The following is a 26,805-nucleotide window of genomic DNA, read 5'->3' on the forward strand; positions in this document are numbered from 1 at the left end:
CCATTCGACCCATTGTGCCTGTGCGGCTCCTTGAAAGAGCTATTCAATTAGTACCACTCCCCTGCTCTTTCCCCATAGCCCTGCAATTTTTGAAAGTTACTATTGAATCTGCTTCCATCACCCTTTCAGGCAGTGCATTCTAGATCATTACAACTCGATGCGTAAAAAAAATTGCTCCTCATCTCCCCTCTGGTTCTTTTGCCAATTATCTTAAATCTGTGCCCTCTGGTTACCGACCCTCCTGCCAGTGGAAACAGTTTCTCCTGATTTACTATATCAAAACCCTTCATGTCTCAAGGAAGTGAGAAAGGGCTCACAAGTTTTCTGATGCACCTGTGGAGACTTTGCTGACTGAAGGGAGAGAGTCTTCAGCATGGAGGGCAGAAACCCCCATAAGAGGGAGGTGGCAGAAGCTGTCAGTGCAAGCTCCACCACACAGTGCACAATGAAGTTCAATGACCTCTGAAGGGTAGCCAACTCAAGTCAAGACACTTGCTAATTCACGTCCTCTTCCACTCATACAGCTTTGCTTTCCTCCTTACCTGTCATTCTCTTTCCCTCTCAGCATCTGGTTGTCAGGGAAACTCTCTTATACAAATGACAACCTCTGAAAAACACACAAGCACTATCTTTCCTCAAAACCACCCTGGCAACTCACATTGCCTTGCACAAGGGCTTCTGTTAGATGTCAAGGACACTTTATTTAAAGGGCCGAGGGACCTCCACATCATCAATGAAAGCATGCGCTGATATGGGTGAAGTGTCTGTGCCACTCATGTGCCTTGAGCATTCTTTTCTCTCCCTCCAAAGGAAAAGCATGTCCATGATCAGCACCAGAGAAATGCAACTGGGGAAGGAGCACTAAAGCAAAAGCAAAATACTGCAGATGCTGGAAATCTGAAATTAAAACCGAGAATGTGGACAGTGAAAAAATATTAACATTTCAGGTCGACAACCTTTCATCAGAACTGGAAGAAGTTAGAGATATAACAGTTTTTAAGCAAGTACAGAGCCAGGGAAATGGGGGGCGGGGGGTAGGGGGTGGGTGGAGGAAAGTATGAAAGGAAGGTCTCGTGGAGGGCAGCAGTGATTAAATGAGAAAAATGATGATGGTGCAAGACAAGGAAGGTGATAATGGGAACATAGGAACATAGGAACAGGAGTAGGCCATTCAGCCCCTCATGCCTGCTCCACCATTTGATAAGATCATGGCTGATCTGTGATCAAACTCCATATACCTGCCTTTGACCCATATCCCTTAATATCTTTGGTTGCCAAAAAGCTATCTATCTCAGATTTAAATTTAGCAATTGAGCCATTATCAATTGCCGTTTGCGGAAGAGAGTTCCAAACTTCTACCACCCTTTGTGTGTAGAAATGTTTTCTAATCTCACTCCTGAAAGGTCTGGCTCTAATTTTTAGACTGTGCCCCCTACTCCTAGAATCCCCAACCAGTGGAAATAGTTTCTCTCTATCCACCCTATCTGTTCCGCTTAATATCTTATAAACTTCGATCAGATCACCCCCTAATCTTCTAAACTCTAGAGAATACAACCCCAATTTGTGTAATCTCTCCTCGTAACTTAACCCTTGGGACAAGAAACAAAAGATGGGTCCAGAGGAAGTGCAAATGGTTACAGCAGAACCATTACCAGCATCTGCTGTCTGAGAAAACGGGAGCGGTGTTTATGATCTAAAGTTGTTGAACTTAGTGTTGAGGCCTTAAGGCTGTAAAGTACCTAATTGAAAGAGGTCGTGCTGTTCCTCGAGCTGGTGGAGCACCATCACTGGAAATGTTAGTCTACATGAGTAGGAGGTGCTGTAAATGATAGGCAGACCGAAAAGAGAGGTTATGGGAGATGGTGAGGTTAGAGGTGAAGTGGCAGTGGAGAGTTGGTAAAAGTTGGGACACACTCAACTTTGGCAATGGCAGCTTTATCTGCTTTCTCAAATTTTTGCAAATCTTTAACACCCAGCTAAAATTTTCTTCAAGGGGCAATGTCAGTGTGGGCGCAGCTATACAAGCTCCTCTGTGTTTCACATCACAGAGTCGTCTTGCAAGATGTTGGCTAGGGGCTGCAGAAAGTAACCTGAGATTCCCCAGCTGCTGATACACAGGCAAGAACAACTTTTGAACTGAAGTAACCTGAGTTCAGTCACTGGTCTGAGCTGGCTGGAACCGGTTTGAATTAGCTAAGTTTTGTGAAAGACAAAGGAGATGTGATAAGACACAAGTCCTTATTTAGAAAAGGAGTAATGAGGTAATGTTACCTAAGTCCTTGGGACAGAGCCAATGAGGAGAAGACACAGGGTAACCGAGCAAGCCTAAACCAACGAAAGAGAGAGACAGCACAGCTTGAAGAGATAAGATTCGGAATAAGAATGAAGGATCTGGGGCGTGGAGTCAGAGCGAAGACTCCGGAGACCAACCATCGCGGAAGTGGAAGACCCTACGTCAGGGACGTAGAGACGACGTCGAAAGAGAGAGAGAATGGAACGCCTGGCCAGCGTCAGATCTCCTTTTCGGGTATTATCCTTTATATTCTGTGACCACTCAGGGAGTGTCAGAGAAACCTAGTGGGTGTGCGTTTAGATCTTAGTTGGGGTATAAAACTGTATAACCTGGTGTAAACTGCATGCCTATATCTAACCAGACGTATAAGCTATATGTATATGATCTAACAACGTGAATAAAGCGAATTGAGAGTTAAGAGGGAATTGACTCTTCTCTTCTTTGTACTAAGCCAGTAACCGTAACTGGTGACCTCCGGTCAACAAAGAAGAGGAAGCTTCTCCAATGACCATCCAGGCACTTTCAGGGCCTCAAACGATGCCACTTCATCACTAACCCTGTCATGGCAACTCACTTATTTCAGCATCGGCCCAGAAGTCAGAAGGGTTGTGGACTGAACACTAATGAGACTAAGGACCTGGGAGTGGAAGAGAGGGATTGTGTCGTTCCATCACAGAGGGGGAAGAAATGACCCAATGCAGCTGAGCAGCCTGGAGACCCAGATCTCAGGTGCTCAGTCTTTAAAAGAGTTATGATTAAGGAGCATCAATTTAATCTGGAGGCAGATAAGACGGTTTCCACACATACGATTGTGGTGATGGATTTGTGGGAGGAGTCCACGATGTTGCATCTGCAACAAATTGCAGAAATTTTCTCACAACATATACAACACCCTGGAGAAAGTGACAGCCCAGGAGAATTCTGCAGCAACAGGACACCAGGAGGAGATAATAGGAACATTGGTGGCTTCGAGACTGCCACCAATAGATGCCTTGGAGGTTAGCCTGAACGTCACACTTGCACAGGGTTTACAGGCCTGGTTGGGACTATTTGGTCTGTAACCACACTGATCAGTAGCACCTCTGAGCCTGAGCCCAGATCTAGTGGGCTGCAAGGTGTGCGCACTGATGTCACTTTCTCTCCAAAGAGTGTCATTGGCCTTGCTTCCTTAAGGGGCCCTCCAATTTCTGCACATGAGGGAGTTTCAGAGATGGGCCAGGCACCCCTTGCCACTGAAAGAGAAAGACTGTCAGAAGTTAGTCCCTCTTGTTCAGCTGCTTCCCTGAGATAAAAGTGACCTCAGGCCTCTAAGGCTTCAGGAGAACCAGCCTAGCCATTCACCACTCAACCTCATCTCACTGATAGAGGTAGTAGACTAGTGACTCGAGCAATTAATTTAGATATCACAAAGAGTATACGTGGTGTTACAAAGTAGCTGTAGATAGTGTGAATAGATTTTATGGCATCGTTTGATGCATGTTGTTATGGAAAGTAAATATGGCATGAGCACATAGGCCTAGAAATTCGATCACGCTGCACCCGTTTTAGAGGTGTGAAATGGGCAGCTGAGGATACAATATGGCGGGGGATGCGTGTGCGCCTATCCCGTGCCGGAAGTGCGCAATCCACCATATTGTATCGGACTGCTCAGTAGGCATCCAGGGTGAACGCCGCAAGTATTAAAACCCCTCATTATAATATTAAAATATGGGTCCTATGCTTGTTGTAGGGCCCTGTTGGGAAATTGGTCTGCCTCAGCACCTGACGTGATAATGTCACAGAGCAAATCATGGTGCTAACAGTCAGCAAGGAACCTGCAGGAGAGCTAGTTAAAGGGCTCATCCACTCCTTACAGGTTAGTTCCTGGTTTGTCCTCAGGCTGCTGGTTAACTTCTGAGCCTTCTTCATGGCTACTTTCTCTGTTCCACAATAAATTCTGACTTCTGGGAACACCTTTGTGCTGGTGCTGCACTGTTTTTGTCTGCTTTGATAAGAATTTTATTTCAGTCATGGGTGATCTTGTAGTTCTGCCTGTGGGGCAGGGTGAGGATGGGCAACAGCAAAGAAGATGGGAGAGAACAGGAGCAGCTGGGAGAAGAGGGAGGAGGAGGAGTGCACTGCGCAGGAGGCCATACACATAGCGGGTCATCATGGAACACTTCTCATATCTCAATTTCACCAAGAAGCAATGTCTCCGGTACCTTTGTTTTACAAAGGAGGCTATCACTGAGCTAAATCACCTGCTGCAGTCACAACTGGAGCCCCAAATCAGGGTATGGACCGTCTGCCTGTGGCTGTCAAGGTTATCGTGGCCCTTAACTTTTATGCCATGGGACCATTCCAGGCTGCAGCAAGTGACATCAGTGACATCTCATAGATTGAAGTCCACCGCTGTATCAGGGAGGTCACTGAGGCTCTTCACACCAGGAGGAACACCTAGGCCACATTCTCTACGGACAAAGTAGGACAAGAGCGCACTAGGCTTCTCCCACATGGCAGGCTTCTCCAGGGTTCAAGGTGCCATAGACTGCACCCACATTGCTCTGCGTTCTCCCCATCGCCAACCTGGCATCTATCACAATAGAAAGGGATGCCACTCCCTAAATGTGCAGCTTATTTGCATCCAGAGGCATCATGCACAGAAATAATTTTTCAGCCACTTACTCAAGAGTCTTGAAATGAATTTGCAGGCTTCCCAAATGGCTGTAACGTTTCTCCACAGGATTTCAGCAGGGACAAAATACTGGCTCACCTTTAAACTGCCATGATCCTTTAAGGCCAGCAGCAATACTCCAATTTCTTGTCCCTCCTTTACTGTGCCCAATCACAGCACGTAGCTCCCACCCACATGATACCTCCGCTATTAAATGGGACCCGACAGGAAATTGGGGCACTATTCCGTGACCTCGCATGCCGTGCACTTTAGTGCACCACACACGATGTTGCACTCCCAGCACAGGCCCCAAGAAAATCACACAAAGTGTCTCAAAATTTGTACTATACATACTTTAAACAAATTAAAAAGTAGACGAGAGATTATGGTAATAATAATTCTCTGGAGGCGTGTATTTCAAGAATTGTCTTTTTTATTTTGAGTCATGTAGATTAACATACTAGCACCATGAGGCAATTTACGCCAACAAAGTGGCAAATAATGTATGTATCCTTTTTTTTTCATTGAAGCCTATAGTGGAGTGAAATTGCAAACGTTTTCTCCGTAAACGCGTTCATGATTTTGCTGCAAATAGTGTACAGAGGAAATCTGTTCTCAACATGTTGTCCCAATGGGTACACTTTTTTCACTAAAATCAGTTTGTTTTCGGTGAATCAGGCAGGAGAGAGTGAGGACAAATGGTTCAAAACACTGTATCAGACAAAGTAATGCAAACATGTACTGACAGGAAATGAAAAAGATTTGTTAGCTGTCTGTTAGGAAATATTCTCAACGCTGCCAGATTCCCTGTTTGCTTTGTTGTCCGTCCCATCATCTAAAGGAATCATTGTGAGCTGTAGTAGTTCATTCTCCAATGGTATAATCTGCTCGGTTTCTTGCCCAGGTACCTTGTTGATTTTGGCAAATGATTGGTATATTTCTGCAAAGGTTTTGTTTTTGGTTTCAGGTAAGACGATGTACATATATATTGCTCCTAATACACAAATTGCAGCAAACAGCAGGAAACTGAATGATCCCAAATTACTCTGTGTTAAAAAAAAAGAAGTTAATAAGCAAGCAGATGAAGATCGTTACCATTTAAAATGAAATATTGCAAAAAAAGTTTGCTTCAAAATCTTTGCATGCAATTACAATTTTAGATACAAATGGATTTTTAAAGTAAACATCAATAAGCAAGATTTTTGAAAACCTTTAATTTCTCAGATGCATACATAAATAACAATATTTTTTAGCAATGAATGGTAACTTTGTGAAAATCCAGTCACATATTTGCACTTCCCAAAACCGTGAAGTGGAAATTCCAAGGGATTGTCACTATAACACCAGTGGGCATGCGCTGGAAGGGCTGGAAATTAGGTTGAGAACCCAGATATCCCAGGTCTTATATTGGGATTTTTGTGGGCCTCATAAGATGCAGAAACTCTCAATGGGGATGGAATGGGGTGGGGTGGGTGGACGGGGACTCCTGAAGTTGGGAGTTCCCATGCCCCTGGCTCCCAGTGAGACCTGGGGCATGATTTTAATTGGGGAACCGGGATGGGGGCGGGGGATGGAATTCCTGATGGGAAACCCGGAAGTACGGATTTCTCGGACATCCGAACTATATTGACGTAAGGATGTCTTTTACTTTTTTTTTACTATTTCCCGCCCGACAGGCTAGCCTGATTGACAGGCTGGCCTCAGTCGGACGGGAGAAGAGCAAGGAAGAGAACGTGAACAGGTAAGTGTTAGATTGGGGGGGGGGGGTGGGGTTCAGTCATCGGGGGTGGGGGCTGTTAGTCATCAAGGGGCTCAGTCATTGGGGGGGGCTCAGTCATTGGGAGTCATTGAGGGGGCTCGGCGGGTCAGTAATCGGGTCATCGGGGAGGTTGGGGTCATTGGGAGGTTGGGGGTCAGTCATTGGGGGGGGGGGGTGTTAGTCATCGGCGTCATCTGGGGTGGGGGTCAGTCATTGGGGATAATCAGGAGGGTCGGGGGCAGTCATCGGTGTCACCGGGGGGGAAGGGGTCAGTCATTGGTATCATTCGGGGGCTGTCAGTCATCGGGGGTCATCAGTGGGGTCGGGGTCAGGGGTCATCGCGGGGGTCAGTGATCGTGCAGGGTGTTGGAGATGGTGAGGGATGGTCAGAGATTGTGGGAGTGATGTCGGAGATCGTTGGGGGGAGGGTGTCGGAGAACGTGGGGGGGTCGGAGATCGTAAGGGGGGTGTCAGAGATCATGGGAGTGGGGTCGGAGATCGTGGCGGGGTTGCTGCAGGTAGGCTTGTTGGGCCTGGGGGAAGCACTCCTGCTCCTTCGGGCCCACAAGTTGTGCTATAAAGGCATTTACCTGCTGTTTCGGGCCTTCTCACCTCCTAACATGTGGCGTGTAGAAGGCCCAGGAATCCCGGCCCTCAGGTGTTAGAAACAAAAGAGCAGTTAAAATGGAGGCCCGCAGCCTCCTTGAAAGCTTTTAGTGACCGACCCGCCCTGGGTTGGTCGTCAGCCCCTCGTCCCGCCTCCGTTAAAACTGGAAATGGGCGAGTTGGAGGTGAATTTTAGATTTTTAAAATTTTTGCTGCCCCCCCACCAGCAACCCACCCGTTTTCCCGAGTTAAAATCATGCCCCTGATGTCAGATCAATAACTGTATGCCCAAACTATGCCACCAAATGGTGGTAATGACCTCCACCTGGGGGCCTAGGCTGGGAGGTGTCAGCTTTCGCTCAAAGATAGTACTCGTGCCTCTGAGTCTGAAGTTCATGGGTTCAATCCCCACCCCATTGACATGAACACCTTGTCTAGGCTGAGTACTGAGGAAGTGCTCCAGCGTTGGAGGTGTTGTGTTTTGGATGTGACATTGAACTAAGGAACGATCTGCCCTATCATGTGGACGTGAAAGATCCAATGGCACTTAATTGAAGAAGAGCACGGGAATTCTCCTGGTGCTTTGACCAACATTTTCCCTCAACCAACATCACTAAAACAGTTTAATTGATGATTTATTTTATTGCTGTTTGTGGGACCTTGCCGTCCGCAAATTGGCTGCTGTGTTTCCCTACATTACAACAGTGACTACACTTTAAATAAAATACTTCATTGGTTCTGAAGCACTTTTGGACATCCTGAGGTTGTGAAAGGTGCTATATAAATGGGAGTTCTTTCTTCCTTATTGCGACCTGGACCTTTAAAGGAAAATATGGACTATTTAAAAATTACAAAGAGGGCAACTGGGGACATACTTGGCATTTCCCCAGAGCTGGCAATTTGCGCACTTCAAGGTCCCCCAAACAGGACACCGGGGAGAACTCCTCTGTTCTTCCAAGTAGTGCTATGGGATCTTTTAGGTCCACCTGGGAGGGCAGACAGGGCTTCGGTTTAACGTCTCATCTAAAAGATGGCACCTCTGAGTGTGCAGCACTCCCTCAGTACTTCACTGGAATACTGAGGATGTGCCTGCTGGTAGATTTTCAGCCCATAATCTTTCTTAATAAATAAACACAATGGCCCATTTTTTTACTGTCAGCAGTACGTCTCCTGTCCCAATTTTCGACAGCTTTAGATGATGCCAGCAGCTACGCATTCTGCGATGGAAAGCAGGAGTATAACAAAGGCTTTTTCTCACTTGCCATTCTCTATCACCAGTAGTGGCCATGTTTCTGACCTAAATACTAGCACAGAACTGATTGCTATTTCAGTAACGTAATCTGCTGGTGACCATCAGCACCAATGGAAAATGCAGCAAGTGATGGGGTATCATTGAATAAATCTGCCTGTTACTGTCCACCACAATGAAAATCCTGGGCAATCGTCTTATTAAGTCACAATCCATTATTTTTGCACATTTTCCAATTTTTTTTTACTATAGTAACATTTTCACTTAAATTAGTGGTAAATAAAACGCTGGGAAAAATATCACAGAAAATAAAGCAATTACACTTACAAGCACTTCCTTTGCTAGCCTATTCTTAGCAGGTGACAATTGCATATTTGATCAAACCAGGCACAAAGATAAAACACCACAGTGATGCTGTAGGAACTGTGGTCGAACATGATTAATTGTTGAGCATAATAAGCCTAGTTCAGGTTAAGAAGATAAAAATGAGCATGGAATGAAAGGAGTCATTCATCTGATCATTGAGTCTGGTCCTTCTGATATATGCATTACAATGGACTCTCTCCAATCTCTTGAGAGGGAAAAATAATCAGTAGTAAAACATCCCAGCAAATAAATCACTGTGAATGTCTCCCTGATCCCCTAAAGTAATTTTGCAAACTTTATATTATCAGTCTGTGTATGCCACCTAAATTTTTCAGCCCTAACCAGTTTCATTCCAAGGGTGACATTTCCTTGGTCCAGAAGGATTAGCATCATTGTGCTCACTCTATACTTTTAGCTCCCAGTCCTATTTTTAGCTAAATATTCATTGAGTTCCTTTGAAAGGAAAATGTCAGTCAACACATCTCTTAACAGATTTTGCAGCAAGCCAAATCCACATTTCTACAATGCAGAAGAAAAATCCTTTTAATCTGTAGTCATGCTCAAACTTGATAATTATGTATGTATGCCCTCCAGTTCTGGAATCAAAACAACCTGCATTTGTATAGTGCCTTTGACATAATAAAATGTCCCAAGATGCTTCACATAGGGATGACATGGATTGAGCAGTAATTGAAGAATTAAGAGAGTTGACTGAATGCATGATTGAAAAGATAGGGACTTTTTCCCCAGAGCGGCAGTGTACCTGAGAGTAGAAGACTGAGATTGGGGAAAAAAAGCAGCAGCAAATCTACAACAAGAGAAAACTACTGTGCGACGTCACAGGTGAGGCAGGAGAGTCCAAGAGGTGAGCACAGTACAAAAGGGGAGACCTAGAGCGGGAAGAGAGTCTGAGAGTCTAAGGCAAGTCATGGCAGCAGAGCTCGCACCCGTGATATGCTCCTCCTGCACTATGTGGGAAGTCATGGACACTACCAGTGTCCCTGGCGACCATGTGTGCAGGAAGTGTGTCCAGCTGCAGCTACTGGCTAACCGTATTTCGGAGCTGGAGCTGCGGGTGGACTCACTGTGGAGCATCCGCGATGCTGAGACTATCATGGATAGCATGTTCAGTGAGGTGGTCACACCGCAGGTAAAGATTACGCAGGCAGAAAGGAAATGGGTGACCGCCAGGCAGAGTAAAAGGACTAGGCAGGTAGAGCAGGAGTCCCCTGGGGCCATCTCCCTCTCAAACAGATATTCTGCTTTGGATACTGTTGGGGGAGATGGCTTATCAGGGGAAAGCAGCAAGAGCCAGGTTCGGGGCACCACGGGTGGCTCTGCTGCACAGGAGGGAAGGAAGAAGAGTGGCAGGGCTATAGTGATAGGGGATTCCATTGTAAGGGGAACAGATAGGCATTTCTGCGGCCGCAAACGTGACTCCAGGATGGTATGTTGCCTCCCTGGTGCTAGGGTCAAGGATGTCACGGAGCGGCTGCAGGGCATTCTGGAGGGGGAGGGTGAACAGCCAGTAGTCGTGGTCCATATTGGTACCAACGACATAGGTAGAAAAAGGGATGAGGTCCTGCAAGGTGAATTTAAGGAGTTAGGAGATAAATTAAAAAGCAGGACTTCAAAGGTAGTGATCTCAGGATTACTACCGGTGCCACGTGCTAGTGAGTATAGGAACAGGAGAATAGACAGGATGAATGCGTGGCTGCAGGGATGGTGTAGGAGGGAGGGATTTAGATTCCTGGGACATTGGGACCGGTTCTGGGGAAGGTGGGACCTGTACAAGCGGGACGGGTTACACCCGAGCAGGACCGGGACCAATGTCCTCGCGGGGGTGTTTGCTAGTGCTGTTGGGGAAGGTTTAAACTAGAGTGGCAGGGGGATGGGAACCTGAGCGGGGAGTCAGAAGGGAATAAAGTTGAGAGCAGCAAGAGAGGGGAAGACCCAAGGGAAATCTACAATACAAATAGTACAAACAGTTGTTCAAGAACAAGTGAAAGGGAAAAGCGTAGAGCAGCGGAAAGAAAGTGTACTTTAGGCACGAGAGATAAATTAAAAATAGAAGGCGTAAGGCGATTAACCCAGCATCAAAGCTGTGGCAGGGGGTTGGGAACCTGAGCAGGGAGACAGAGGAAAGCGTATCAGGAAGGGACAGAAGGTATGGAGAAAAAGGTAAAGTGTTAAAAAAGGAAAAAGCAGGAACTAAGTGTCTCAAAACATATTTGAAAGTTCTTTATCTGAATGCACGTAGCATTCGTAACAAAATGGACGAGTTAACGGCACAAATAACGACGTATGGGTATGATCTTGTGGCCATTACAGAAACATGGCTGCAGGGTGACAACGACTGGGAATTAAATATGCCAGGGTATTTAACAATCAGGAAGGACAGGCAGGAAGGAAGGGGAGGTGGGGTGGCTATGTTAATAAGGGAAGGAATCACTGTAATACAGAGAAAAGATATTGGGACAAAGGATCAGGATAATGAAACAGTTTGGGGAGAGATAAGGAATAATAAGGGGAAAAAAAACACTCGTGGGCGTAGTATATAGGCCTCCTAATAGTTGCAACTCTGCTGGAAGAAGTATTAATCAGGAAATAGTCGGGGCATGTAATAAGGGGACAGCTATAATTATGGGGGATTTTAACTATCATATTAACTGGACAAATCAAATTGGGCAGGGCAGCCTTGAGGAAAAGTTTATTGAGTGTATTAGGGATGGATTTCTTGAGCAGTATGTAACTGATCCTACAAGGGGGCAAGCAACCTTGGACCTGGTCCTGTGTAATGAGCCAGGATTAATTAATAATGTCCTAGTTAAGGATCCCCTTGGAATGAGTGACCATAACATGGTTACATTCCATATCCAATTAGAGGGTGAGAAGGTTGGTTCTCAAACAAGCGTACTGAGCTTGAATAAAGGAGACTATGATGGTATGAGAGCAGAATTGATTAAAGTGGACTGGGAAAATAGTTTAAAGGGTAAGACGGTACATGAACAGTGGTGTTTATTTAAGGAGTTATTCTACAACTTTCAAAAAATATATATTCCACTGAGGAAAAAAGGGTGTAAAAGAAATGACAGCCATCCGTGGCTAAGTAAAGAAATTAAGGATAGTATCCGACTAAAAACAAGGACATATAAGGTAGCCAAACTTAGTGGGAGGATAGAAGATTGGGAAGTCTTCAAAAGACAGCAAAAAGTAATGAAAGGATTGATTAAGAAAGGGAAGATAGATTATGAAAATAAATTAGCAAAAAATATAAAAACAGATAGCAAAAGTTTCTACAGTTATATAAAAAGATAAAGGGTGGCAAAGGCAAACGTAGGTCCCTTAGAGGATGAGACCGGGAAATTAATGGTGGGAAACATGGAGATGGCAAAAATGCTGAACAAATATTTTGTTTCAGTCTTTACGGTAGAGGACACTAAGAATATCCCAACAGTGGACAAACGGGGGGCTCTAGGGGGGGAGGAGCTAAATATGATTAAAATCACTAAGGAATTGGTACTCAGTAAATTAATGGGACTCAAGGCGGATAAATCCCCTGGACCTGATGGCTTACATCCTAGGGTCTTGAGGGAAGTGGCAGTCGGGATTGTGGATGCTTTGGTAATAATTTTCCAAAATTCTCTGGACTCGGCAAAGGTCCCGGCAGATTGGAAAACTTCTAATGTAACACCCTTATTTAAAAAGGGTAGTAGGCAGAAGGCTGGAAATTATAGACCAGTTAGCCTAACATCTGTGGTGGGTAAAATTTTGGAGTCTATTATTAAGGAGACGGTAGCGGAACATTTGGATAAACATAATTTAATAGGACAAAGTCAGCATGGCTTTACGAAGGGGAAGTCATGTCTGACAAATTTGCTTGAGTTCTTTGAGGATATAACGTACAGAGTGGATAAAGGGGAACCAGTGTATTTAGACTTCCAGAAGGCATTCGACAAGGTGCCACATAAAAGATTGTTGCTCAAGATAAAGAATCACTGGATAGGGGGTAATATTCTGGCATGGGTGGAGGATTGGTTATCTAACAGGAAGCAGAGAGTTGGGATAAATGGTACATTCTCGGACTGGCAACCAGTAGCCAGTGGTGTTCCGCAGGGGTCGGTGCTGGGTCCCCAACTCTTTACAATCTATATTAACGATTTGGAGGAGGGGACCGAGTGTAACATATCAAAGTTTGCAGATGATACAAAGATGGGAGGGAAAGTAGAGAGTGAGGAGGACATAAAAAACCTACAAGGGGATATAGACAGGCTGGGTGAGTGGGCGGAGATTTGACAGATGCAATACAATGTTGGAAAATGTGAGGTTATGCACTTTGGCAGGAAAAATCGGAGAGCAAGTTATTATCTCAATGGTGAGAAACTGGAAAGTACTGCAGTACAAAGGGATCTGGGGGTCCTAGTGCAAGAAAATCAAAAGGTTAGTATGCAGGTGCAGCAGGTGATCAAGAAGGCCAACAGAATGTTGGCTTTTATTGCTAGGGGGATAGAATATAAAAACAGGGAGGTATTGCTGCAGTTATATAAGGTATTAGTGAGACCGCACCTGGAATACTGCATACAGTTTTGGTCTCCATACTTAAGAAAAGACATACTTGCTCTCGAGGCAGTACAAAGAAGGTTCACTCGGTTAATCCCGGGGATGAGGGGGCGGACATATGAGGAGAGGTTGAGTAGATTGGGACTCTACTCATTGGAGTTCAGAAGAATGAGAGGCGATCTTATTGAAACATATAAGATTGTGAAGGGGCTTGATCGGGTGGATGCGGTAAGGATGTTCCCAAGGATGGGTGAGACTAGAACGAGGGGGCATAATCTTAGAATAAGGGGCTGCTCTTTCAAAACTGAGATGAGGAGAAACTTCTTCACTCAGAGGGTGGTAGGTCTGTGGAATTTGCTGCCCCAGGAAGCTGTGGAAGCTATATCATTAAATAAATTTAAAACAGAAATAGACAGTTTCCTAGAAGTAAAGGGAATTAGGGGTTACGGGGAGCGGGCAGGAAATTGGACATGATTTTAGATTTGAGGTTAGGACCAGATCAGCCATGATCTTATTGAATGGCGGAGCAGGATCGAGGGGCCGATTGGCCTACTCCTGCTCCTATTTCTTATGTTCTTATGTTCTTATGAGGACATCTTTAAAGACTAGAGGGTGAGGAGTAGGGAATGGAAGGGGGGAGTAGCATAAGAACATAAGAAATAGGAGCAGGAGTAGGCCGTACGGTCCCTCGATCCTGCTCCACCATTCAATAAGATCATGGCTGATCTTCAACCTCAACTTCACTTTCCTGCCAGATCCCCATATCCCCTGATTCCCCTCGAGTCCAAAAATCTATTTTTCTCAGCCTTGAACATATTCAAAGATTCAGTATCCACAGCCCTTTGGGGTAGAGAATTCCAAACATTCACAACCCTCTGTGTGAAGAAATTCCTCCTTATCGCAATCTCAAATGGCCAACCCCTTATCCTGTGACTATGCCCTTTAGTTCTAGACTCTCTAGCCAGGGGAAACAACCTCTCTGCATCTACCCTGTCAAGCCCCCTCAGGATCTTGTATGTTTCAATGAGATCACCTCTCATTCTTCTAAACTCCAGAGGGTATAGGCCCATTGCACTCAATCTCTCCTCATAGGACAACCCTCTCATCCCAGGAATCAATCTAGTGAACCTTCGTTGCACCGCCTCTAAGACAAGTATATCCTTCCTTAGATAAGGAGACCAAAGCTGTACACAATACTTTAGGTGAGGTCTCACTAAAGCCCTGTACAACTGTACTAAGACTTCCTTACTCTTATAATCCAACCCCCTTGCAATAAAGGCCAACATGCCATTTGCCTTCCTAATTGCCTGCTGTACCTGCATCCTAACGTTTTGTGTTTCTTGTACCAGGACACCCAAATCCCTCTGAACACCAACATTTAATAGTTTCTCACCATTTAAAAAAATCTGTTTTTCTATTCTTCCTACCAAAGTGAATAAGCTCACATTTCCCCACATTATACTCCATCTGCCACCTTCTTGCCCACTCACTTAACCTGTCTTTATCTCTTTGCAGACTCTTTGTGTTCTCCTCACTGCTTACTTTCCCATGAACTTTATATCGTCAGCAAACTTCAATACATTACACCTTTCATCTATGTCATTAATATAGATTGTAAATAGCTGAGGCCCAATCACTGATCCTTGCGACACCCCACTAGTTACAGCCTGCCAACCTGAAAATGATCCATTTATCCCTCCTCTCTGTTTTCTGAGCAAAGCAAAGAAGTTTGGGGGAGTAGTTTCAGGGAGTAGGATCTAGGCAGGTGAAAGCTTTGGCACCTAGTAATGAAAGTGGGAGGGAGAATTTATAGGAGGTGAGAGTCGAAGGACTGTAGGGCCTGGGCTGAGCTACAAGGCTGGTGATTGTTTCAGATGTAAAGTGGGGGAAGACCATGGAGGCATTTCTAAATGAGGACAAGGGAGTCAATGAGGTCAGGGGTGATGGGTGAGTGGGACGTAATGTGGAATGGGAAGTGGCTGATAGAGTTTTGGATGAGTTGGTGTTTGTATTTGGTGGATCTCAAGGTAGCGAGGGCAATGAGGAAGATACTGGAGAAGTTGAGTCTTCAGATAACTAAAGCACTAAAGATTTCATCGGTGGTGGGATTGAGGTGAGAGTGAGGGAGTTGGTAATGTTGCAGAGTTGGAAGTATGCAGTCTTCGTGATGGATAGTATATAGGGTATGAAGCTCATCTCAGTCAAGCAGGAACACCAGGGTTGCATGCTATCTGGTTGAATCTAAATCAACGACGGGGAGGGGTATGGAATTGGAGTCAAGGGTACTGAGAGAGTCTAAGGTGATGGTTTTGATTTTCCCTAAATTCAATCCACAACTTGATTTCGTATAGGTAGTCTGTCAACACAATAACAGTTGTGAAATCAAGGGAGGTGGTGAAGAGGTGCAGCTCAGTGTCATCAGTGTACATGTGGAAACAAAAATCATTCCGGAGATGTGTTGGGATAAATAAGAATGGGTCCTGTTGTGGGTGGTCCTCTCAAAGTGGACCATAAAGAAGAGATGGTGGAGGTGGATGGAGTGATCGACCATGGCTCAGTAACACAAAGTGGGTTAAAATGCCATGTTGCTGTTGCAGAGGGCGTCATTAACAACAGCAATCTTATTGTTATGGGCAAGACGGAAACTAGACTGAGAAAGAGAATTTTAGGAGAGGTAAGCACAGAATTGGATGGCTGGATTGGTCAAAGGTGGATTTTTTGAATAGGGCGGTGATAATGGCAGTTTTGTAATGGAGGGGAACAGTGCCTAATATCAATGACCATTGGACCAGAAGAGATAGTTGAGTGTTTAAGAGTTGGGTGGGAATGGGTTTGAAAAGGCAGAAGGTGAATCTTATAAAGGAATTGTGAGGACTGTGAGAACTGGAGCAAAGATGGGGGAAATTGCAGAGAAATATGGGGTTAGGGCTGAGGGAGGGGGAGAGGCTGGGAGTGGATGGAGGGTAGATGAGGAGGTGTTGCAGAATGGTCTTAAAAATGAAGAAGTCCATCAACTCCTTGCAGTTAACATTGGAGGTGAAGATCAAGGGTGCAGAGTAGAGGGCTGAAAGAGGTGTTTGGTTGTTGAGTAAAGGAGTCTGGGATTGTGTTTACCTTTAGGTTGAATCTGGAGTAATAAATGGGGATGACTGTGGAGATCGAGATGTGGAATTCCTTGAGATGCTCAAGTCACAGTCTAATTAAATAGTCTGCTTACATCCACATTTGCCAAGGTTTGTGAAATTCAGAGAGAGATTACCTGCAGATAGAGAGAGAGTGGAGGAGAGAGATTGGCCCTGATTTTCAAAGGAAATTGTGGGTGCGTTGGGGGGCGGGGGGCTGTGAAAATTGGAGAAATCCCGAGCGGGTGAGTAAGCCGGCTCCAACCCATTGACTTCAGAGTTCCCCACAGATGCGTCTGTGTGTGCACGCGACTCACGAATGCAGAAGTCCCACCGGCAATTAAAGCCGGCAGGATGATAATTAACACAGTCATTTAAATAGTCTGTTGGAAACACTCCATGTTTTTGGAGACGTGTTTCAGCCATCAGTCAGTTGGGCATTGAAATGCTTGTTTGACAGATGGGGATAAAAGGTGAGTTATTGCAGCAGGGCACTCTGGTCTTTCAGACAAACTTTTGGCTGCGAGATCTTTGTGTTTGCACTGAAAATTCTTAGTTTCCACTCAGAATTCTTCTGTTGACACATTTACCAACGTTTCGGACCCCCTCAAACTGACACCCTCAGGATGGGGGCGGGGGGCGCCCTGGCTGCATTTACCACTACATCTGAGGACGAGCAACATCATCTGTCTCGCTAGGCACGGCATGCACTTCTGCCACTTGGAGCTCCACAACACAGTGCTGCACCACGGGCACCAGCACAACAGCACACTGAGGGCAACAACAGAGGGAGCGATGTTGCAGGAGGCACTACCCTCGCCACAGGGTCTACAGACTGAGGCTCAGCTTCCTGGACCTCTCTGAGGAGCAGTGCATACAGAGGCTCAGAGTGAGTTGCCAGGTGGTCGAAGACATCTGCAGCCTCCTTCACGCCGAGCTGCTCCCAGCTGGCCCAAGCGGCATCTCATTACCCGTCGCAGTCAAAGTCACCACTGCCCTCAACTTCTTTACCTCCGGATCATTCCAGGGTACCACCAGGGACATTGCCGGGGTCTCTCAGTCGTCTGCACACAAGTGCATAAGGCAGGTCACCGATGGCTTGTTCCGCAGGGCCTCGCACCAAGTCAACTTCCCCATGGATGACCTCATTCAGACGGAGAGGGCAGTGGGATTCCACTCTGTGGCTGGTTTACCACGGGTGCAGAGTGCAATTGATTGCACCCATATAGCAATACGAGCACCTCCACACGAGCCAGGAATGTTCATCAACAGGAAGGGCCATCACTCCGTCAACGCTCAGCCCATTTGTGACCACCGCAAAAGATTCCTTCATCCTGAGGGAACTCAACATCCCAGGCCTCTTCCACATACCAAACAGCCTTAAGGGCTGGCTCCTCGGGGACAAGGGATACCCCTTGTACACGTGGCTCATGACACCTCTGAGGAACCCCATCACCGAGCAACAGCATTGATACTATGACAGCCACATCGCCACCCAATTGCTACAATTGAGCATGCTATAGGGCTGCTCAAGATGTGCTTCAGGTGCCTTGATCGTTCTGGGGGAGAGCTTCAACACACACCAGGCAGAGTGGGACGCATTATAGTAGCGTGTTGTGTCATGCACAACATGGCATGATAGAGAGGGGTGCCACTTGATGAGGCCTCTTCCACATCTGCCATCCACATGGAGGAGGAGGAGGAGGAGGAGGAGGAGGATGAACCCAGGGAGTCAATGATAGGTGAACGGTTCTCCTAAGATCAGAAAGTGTGAAGAGTCCAGTCCTCAGACCACCTGGAAAGAGCAGCGCCAACACCATACAAAATCCAGTCACAAAAGCCAGTCAAGAATGGGCAAGACATGGCAGTAGTGGTGAGAATGATAACATTATATTGTATGAATATAACAGAAACCAAAAATAATGGGAAAGCATGTCAGTCTGTTAGACACCCTTGTGCATACCCTTCGTGATCACAAATCCTTAGCCTTTCTTTTCCTACCACTTCTACGTGCTGCATCCCCTGTGGCTGCAACAGAGGTAGTGGCAGGTTGCTCATGTTCATGTCTTGACTGCTTAGATGCTTTGGGCCTACGCCCTCTGGGTTTTGGAGACCGTGAGGGCCCCTCCACAGACTGCTCCACCTGCACCTGTGCAGGGGCAGACTCGACCACCTGGAGAGGAGGCAGCATTGCGGGCACTGGTTGAGAGGGGGGCAACGGGTGAGACATGGAGCGCTTTGAGTGGCGTCGCCACTTCCATGTCCCCTTTCGACGTCATCCCTCCTCGGGGCCAGGGCCACATCACTCCTACCACTCTGCTGGACAACAGTTTGGGGACATGTGTGATACCTTATAAGGCCAGTGCTAGTGTATCTGCCTGCCTGTTTAAGGGGTCAGAATGTTGGTCGCCCTGAATGGACTCATTTGTGAGCCGTGTTTGAAGCTCAACAGAGGCTAGCCTTCTCTCCATCGCAGACATTCCCACACTTAGCTCTGCCACCATTCCACTAATGCAGGAGTTGGACTCTTCCATCCTCTGCACTATTGTGGAGAGTGTGCGTGACACCTATTCCAGTAACTTGCAAATATGCTGCTGTCCCGCAATCATTCTCCTTTTAAAGGATGGTCCCCGGGGTTCAGCACCTGCGTCCAGCTGAGCAGAACTTGGAGAGGAGTGCTCCCACCGACACCGACTCTCCACAGCTGCCCCTCCCACCAGTGACTGCTCGTGCTCACGTGTGTGGTAACTCACCAGGTGCCAACCCAACTAACTGAAGACTAGGACCCACCGAGGTGTGAGTATCTGCGCTGGTGGATGGCTCACTAAGATGTGATGGTGCGCCCTCAGAGGCCGGCAGGTCCTCTGAGGAATCGCCCTCTACTGTCACTGCGATTTTTGAAGGGCCTGTAAGAAAACAGAAGACAATATTAAGCATCGTCACAGATATCTCATGTTGCGATGAGCATACTGAGGTGTTCAACATGGCAAGCATTGTTAACATCAATTCATATTGTGTGTGCTGAATGTTAAAGTTCTGTCACCAGACGTTTGTCGGGTGCCAGTCTCGGCGTCCCCGACGGTCAGGCACTTAAGGGTGCAGCTGATCTGCACGGCCTCCTGGTCCACGTTTGTGAGGACCATTATTTGCTATGGCCCCCCTCCGGTCCTTGCCTTCTCACCTGCATTCCGAGCTCTCTTCTCCTAGAAGGGGAGAAAGTACAGACGAGCGAGTGAGTGATGGTAAAGTAGCCAGCCGATGAATGCATTCCTTTGGGTGAGACTGACCATGAAAGAGATGCATCAGAGGGTGAGTATGAGACAGAGCCATCACAATGTATGAGGATTGAGGTGAATGGTAGTAGTGGGGTGACTAATGGGGAGGTGAGGAAGTGAATGTAAGTTGAGGATGAGCCTTAAGTGGATGTGAGGAATGGTGTGATGGAGTAGTCTTGGCAGTGCGGAATGAGTTTGGGGGGGGGTGGTGGGGGTGCAGTGATGTGGAACACGGAATGCAGGAGAATCAGTAAGTGTACTCACTTATGCTGACCTAGTTAGGTCATTGAAGCGCTTCCTGCACTGGATCCAGGTGCGGGAGATGTTGCTCCTGCTGGTGACCTCCTCTGTCACCTCGAGCCAGGCCTTCTTGGTGGCAGAGGCAGGCCACTTGCTTCCGTCCCGGGGGTAAAAGACTTCCCTCCTCCTCCTCACTCTGGCCAGTAGCTGCTGCAGTGGGGCATCATTGAACCTTGGAGCAGCCTTGCCTCTGTGCTGCTCTATTGTGCCTTTTGGTATTTGCTGCTGCAAAAGCCTTTGGAGCAATGGCCCTTTAAATATAGCTCCTCCAGCTGACAGCCTGTCATGCGGGTGCACAGTCCGCCCACTGTGCAGCTTTCGGACGGCAAACCCAGAAGCCACGTTAAGGGCCACCAATTAACTTGCGATTGCGTGGGAAGCTGTAAGATTTTATTAGTCGGGTTACCCACGCGCCCATTGACCCCCCCGCCGCTGCCATCCCGCCGCCCTTTGAAAATCGAGTCCATTGTCTGCAGAGATCAGAGAGCGAGAGACAGAAAGAGCGCAAGAGCGAGAGAGAATACTACCTGCAGGAAAGAGAGCGATTATCTGCACAAATCAGAGAGAGAGAGAAAGAAGAGAGAGCGATTACCAGGAAAGGTCAGTCCCATTAGACACAAAGACGTAAATGTTTGTCTTCACCGCATCGGCTGTAATCTGACAGAGTGGATCACCTAACTGTTATAGAAATCGTTTGATTTTCATTCTATTGCCCCAAAGTGTTTATTGGATGTATGCTAATCCCTGCTTCGATTGTCCAACAGCCATGACATACCGCAAAGGCGTGACAAGCATGGCTCAGTGCCTGCCACGTCCTGTCCCTCAATCCCATTCTCAAACATGGTACTCAATTTATCTGCATCAGAAGGATGAAAGATTGAGACACCCTGCTAGGATTCAGACCCAAGACCTTCTGCCCCGTAGTTCAGTTCTTAAACAACTTAAAGCTCTTTAGAGAGCTTGGAAGACTCCCCTCTCAGTCTTTCCTCCAATTAAAATGAATCCAATCCCATTATTAGACGTGCCCTCTTCTCTAAACCATCTCCAATGTGTCAATATCCTTTTGAAGGTAGGGTAACTAAAATTGCATACAGCATTCAAAATGTGGCCTCATTCCATTCATATAAGGATAGAACAAGCTGTTTTGAATTATAGTCAAATGCCCTCCAGATACATCTTGCCTGATGTGAAAGAAGGCTTGATATTTTCAGTGAATGACAAATAATCACAACTGAAATATTTATTTTCTTTGCCAATGAACAGCTATCTCCAGTGTATATGTTTCATGTTTCCTTTTCCATTGTGCATAGGCTTACATTTATAAACATTAAATCCATCTGCTATTCTTAGCCCATCCAATCAATCACTCCCAGGTGTCAAAAACAGGTCACCTCTTCACAGTGTCAGGTAAATACTATTTATAACATTTTTTTTAATAGACATATGCTTAAACAAGTAGGGACAAAGAGACTTGCGAGGAACATTGATTGTCTGGATTGTCAAAAAAACCTAACTAGTTCACCACTGTCCTTCAGGGAGTGAAGCCTGCCACCCACACCTGGTCTGGCGTACGTGTGACTCAAGTCCCACGCGATGGTGGGAATTTTAACTCCTGGGTGGGAAAGTGGCCTAGTGTGCAGCCAGCCTGTCTGGGAGCAGCAGGGGAAGAGCCCACATGATTTTAATGGCTGGGCCCCATTAACGGGTCACCAGCCGACTTCCCGACCAATACGGCCAGGAAGCCGATGGGAAGTGGCAGAAAGTTGGATGGCTTGGAGACCGCCTGCTGGCCCCAAGGTAAGTGCGGGAACAAGAGGGCGAGACAGGGGTTCTGGGGTGGTTAACGGGTCACAAAGTGGGGGTAGGGGAGTAGAAGCAGGAGAGGGCTACACTTTCCTTGTGAGGCCTAGAGGAGTTTGGACCTCTCACCAGGTTTTAGTTGTAAACAATCACTGCCAAGTTCAAAAAGAAGAAAATCAGACAGACGTACCAGCAATGATCCAGGCACATTTCAGGATAAGACTAAGGCAATCTCAGCCCAGTCAACCCCTCAGATAATGAAGCAGTCCGAGCCCGCATGCAGCAAGACCTGGACAACATCCAGGCTTGGGCTCATAAGTGGCAAGTAACATTCATGCCAGACAAGTGCCAAGCAATGACCATCTCCAACAAGAGAGAGTCTAACCATCTCCCCTTGACATTCAACGGCATTACCATCGCCGAATCCCCCACCATCAACATCCTGGGGGTCACCATTGACCAGAAACTTAATTGGACCAGCCACATAAATACTGTGGCTACAAGAGCAGGTCAGAGGCTGGGTATTCTGCGGCGAGTGACTCACCTCCTGACTCCCCAAAGCCTTACCACCATCTACAAGGCACAAGTCAGGAGTGTGATGAAATACTCTCCACTTGCTTGGATAAGTGCAGCTCCAACAACACTCAGGAAGCTCGACACCAACCAGGACAAAGCAGCCGCCGCCTTGAACTGCTGCAGTCCGTGTGGTGAAGGTTCTCCCACAGTACTGTTAGGAAGAGTGTTCCAGGATTTTGACCCAGCGACGATGAAGGAACAGCGATATATTTCCAAGTCAGGATGGTGTGAGACTTGGAGGGGAACGTGCAGGTGGTGTTGTTCCTATGTGCCTGCTGTCCTTGTCCTTCTAGGTTTGGGAGGTGCTGTCAAAGAAGCTTGATTGGCACCCCATCCACCACCCTAAACATTCACTCCTTTCACCACCGGCGCACAGTGGCTGCAGTGTGTACCATCCACAGGATGCACTGCAGCAACTCGCCAAGGCTTCACCACCACCTTCTCAAGGGCAATTAGGGATGGGCAATAAATGCCGGCCTCGCCAGCGACGCCCACATCCCATGAACGAATAAAAAAAATGTCAAACTGCAAAATCCTCTTCACTAACATTTGGGGGCTGGTGCCCAAGTTGGGAGAGGTGTCCCATGGACTGATAAGCAGCAGCCTGACATACATATGATACTGTGAGTATGATTATTAACAAACATCCCAGACTACTCCATCACCATCTCTGGGTGTGTCCTGTCCCACAGATAGGATAGACTCAGTATTGACTGGCTGTTTGGTCGAGTGTCTTGTCATTTATTTTAAACCCCTAATCAGGGTGGGGTAGGGCTCCAATCTCTGACAGTCCAGTGGTGCAATATGCATGGGTATCCCTGGTTGCATTTGTGAGTTAGTTAGTCCAGGTGGAGAGGGCCTCTGTTCAGTTTCTACCAGGGTTCAACTGAGTGTGCACTGTTTAATGATGTGAAAAAAGTACATCCCAAATTCTGACACTCTATGTTGGAACTACATTAGATTTAGCAACCACTAACCCCCCCCCAAAAAAAGTCACAGAATTTAGTGCCCCTAGATTTTAATGAAAAACTCAATCTCTATTCTAAATATGACAATTTGTTATCTCAGCAGTTGTACTTCTGCCCCGACCCATCCTGGCAGCTCAAGTTTCACAAGATACCTGTACTAGTAATGCTGTAACGCCTGAGAACAGTAGTTGATTGTGAAGTTGTTTTTTCTTCTCGAACTGTTTCTGGGTCAGTGAAGATGAGCAGTTTGTTAATGTAGATTTAGTCTGGTGAGATAAAATGTGGTGACTAGGGAAAACTTGAGGGTTTGATGACTTCATATTGAACAGCTGATCCGAAGTCAGATCAGACCATGTTATCTCTTTATATGTTCCATGATTTGGAAAACAGGTGACGACATGACACATCATCATCAACAGTTACCGAGTTTTTCAGAAGTCCGCGCATTTAAAAATAAAATGATTAAGTTACATTTCCAATCAGTGGTTCACCTTCATACTATAAAAGGGCTTCCAGTTTTTTTAAAAAGCACTGTAATCTCCCTCAGTTATGCATGCACTATTTGTCTCTTGTGACATGCCTATAAAAATAGGCTTCATTAATCTATAGATCTTATTCCCCAACTGGGCATTCTGGTGAGGAGCCTTTTGCTAGTTCTTGATAATCTCTTAGCTGGAGACTGCACGAGAGCAAAATACCCCATACTCAGGGCAGGAACAGGGCACCTATATTGGTTAATCATAGAATTGTATTGGTGAATATGTGAAGATGATCACAGCTCAGGCAGCTGCCCTTTCCCGGCTGAAGAAGAATTAAGGACAAAGGGTGATGGAAGGAAGCAGTGATTCAAGCTCAGCAGTGAATCAAGGGAATTGTCTGGGATAATCATGTACATCTCATGTTATATCAAGAGAGACATTTTCTTTCTAATTTTATCCTTGGATTTGAATGCTAGTCATGGTTGGCTAAATAGTTGTCACTGGGGATGAAATAGTTATCACTGCTATTTAATCAGTAAATCAGTTCTGCAGGCAAATAACCAGTGATTTGTTTAATGACATCACAAAGCACCAGTTACAGCCTATGCAAAACAAATAACATTGGTGTATGTGAAAATTCCCCCTGGTGAAGTGAAGGAAAATTGAACACCTGCTATGTTCGGGGTCAATAATAGTTCTCAAATATTATTTATTTCAAACCTCCATAATTGGTCCCCATCCCCACAATAATAATCCAACCTCCATGAATTCCAAATTATCCAAAACTCCACTGCCTGCAACCTGTTCCTACTAAGCCTCACTCACCCATCCACCCTCACTGATCTATATCGAGCCCCTATCCTCCAATGGATAGAATTTAAAATCCTCACTGTCATCTACAAATCCCTCCATGGTTTTGCAGCACCTGATCTCTCTCATATCTCATCCCATCTCTCCAGTCCTCAGACTCTGGTCTCCTGTGCATTCCCTCCCTCTGCTTAGCCTGTGTTGACAGAATCTTCAGCTGTTTTGGCCCTACACTCAGATTCTTTCCCTGGACCCATCCTAATCTCTACCTCCCTCCCCAGTATACGGGGCAAGATAAAGCATAAAAAGAAAGCTTATGACTGTCACAGAAAACTAAATACTGCAGAAAGCCTAGAGGTGTATAGAAAGTACAGGGATGACGTAAAAAAGAAAATAAGGAAAGCAAAGAGAGGGCATGAAAAAATATTAGCTAGTAAGATTAAAGAAAACCCAAAGATGTTTTATCAGTACATTAAGAACAAGAGGATAGCTAAGGAAAAGGTGGGACCTATCAGGGATGATAAGGGTAACTTGTGTATAGAAGCAGAGGATGTGGGTAGGGTTTTAAATGAATATTTTGTCTCTGTATTCACAAAGGAAAGGGATGATCTGGACATAGTAGTTAAAGAGGAGAGGTGTGAAATATTGGATAAGGTAAACTTAACGAGAGGGGAAGTACTAGAGGGACTGGAATCCTTGAAAGATGATAAGTCAGCAGGGCCGGATGGATTGTTTCCTAGGCTATTTAAGGAAGCCAGGGAGGAAATAACGGATGCTCTGAGGATCATTTTCCAATCTTCACTAGATACAGGGGAGGTACTGGAGGACTGGAAGACTGCAAACGTAGTACCATTGTTTAAAAAGGGTACGAGGGAAAGGCCGAACAATTATAGGCCGGTCAGTCTTACCTCGGTGGTGGGCAAACTATTAGAATCAATACTGAGAGATAGGATAAACTGTCACTTGGAAAGGCATGGTTTAATCAGGGATAGTCAGCATGGATTTGTTCAGGGAAGGTCATGCCTTACAAATCTGATTAAATTCTTTGAGGAAGTGACAAGGAGGATTGATGAGGGTAGTGCAGTGGATGTTGTCTACATGGATTTTAGTAAGGCAGTTGACAAGGTCCCACGTGGCAGGCTGGTCAGAAAGGTAAAAGTCCATGGGATACAGGGAAATGTGGCGAATTGGATCCAAAATTGGCTCAGTAACAGGAAACAAAGGGTAAAAGTCGATGGATGTCTTTGAGAATGGAAATCCGTTTCCAGTGGTGTGCCACAGAGCTCAGTATTGGGTCCCTTGCTGTTTGTGGTATATAATAATGATTTGGACTTGAATGTAGGGGACATGATGGCAAATTTGCAGACGACACAAAAATTGGCCGTGTAGTTGATAGTGAAGAGGATAGCTGTCGACTCCAAGGAGATATCAATAGGTTGGTGGAGTGGGCGGAAAAGTGGCAAATGGAGTTCAACCCGGAGAAATGTGAGGTAATGCACTTAGGGAGGGCAAACAGTAAAAGGGAATACGCAGTAAACAGGAATATATTGAGAGGGGTAGAGTAAGTGAGAGACCTTGGAGTGCATGTGCACAGGTCCCTGAAGGTGGCAGTACAGGTAGATAAGCTCTCCGTTATTAGCTGAGATATAGAATACAAAAGCAGGGATGTAACGATGGAACTGTATAAGATGCTGGTAAGGCCACAGCTGGAGTATTGTGCGCAGTTCTGGTCACCACATTACAGGAAGGACGTTATTGCTCTGGAGAGAGTGCAGAGAAGATTTACAAGAATGTTGCCAGGGCTTGAAAATTGCAGCTACGAGGAGAGATTGGATAGGCTGGGGTTCTTTTCCTTGGAGCAGAGGAGGCTGAGGGGAGACTTGATTGAGGTGTACAAAATTATGAGGGGCTCAGATAGAGTAGACAGGAAGTACCTGTTTCCCCTAGCGGAGAGTTCAAGAACTAGAGGACATAGATTTAAACTGATTGGCA

General features: G+C 46.1%; 1 protein-coding gene across 5 annotated transcripts in view; it reads right to left on the bottom strand.

The window, feature by feature from the left end:
• Nucleotides 1-5,361: 5,361 nt before the first annotated feature.
• The window catches only part of slc2a9l2 (solute carrier family 2 member 9, like 2), a 396,296-nt gene continuing 374,852 nt past the window's right edge, over nt 5,362-26,805 (bottom strand). For all 5 annotated transcript variants that reach the window (XM_067991508.1, XM_067991516.1, XM_067991523.1 and 2 more), the window contains exon 13: nt 5,362-5,992. In XM_067991508.1, the coding sequence (XP_067847609.1) occupies nt 5,723-5,992 (270 nt within the window). In that variant the 3' untranslated portion in view covers nt 5,362-5,722. The remainder of the gene's footprint in view (nt 5,993-26,805) is intronic.

The sequence above is a fragment of the Heptranchias perlo genome, chromosome 1, assembly GCF_035084215.1.
Source record: "Heptranchias perlo isolate sHepPer1 chromosome 1, sHepPer1.hap1, whole genome shotgun sequence".
Lineage (NCBI taxonomy): Eukaryota > Metazoa > Chordata > Chondrichthyes > Hexanchiformes > Hexanchidae > Heptranchias > Heptranchias perlo.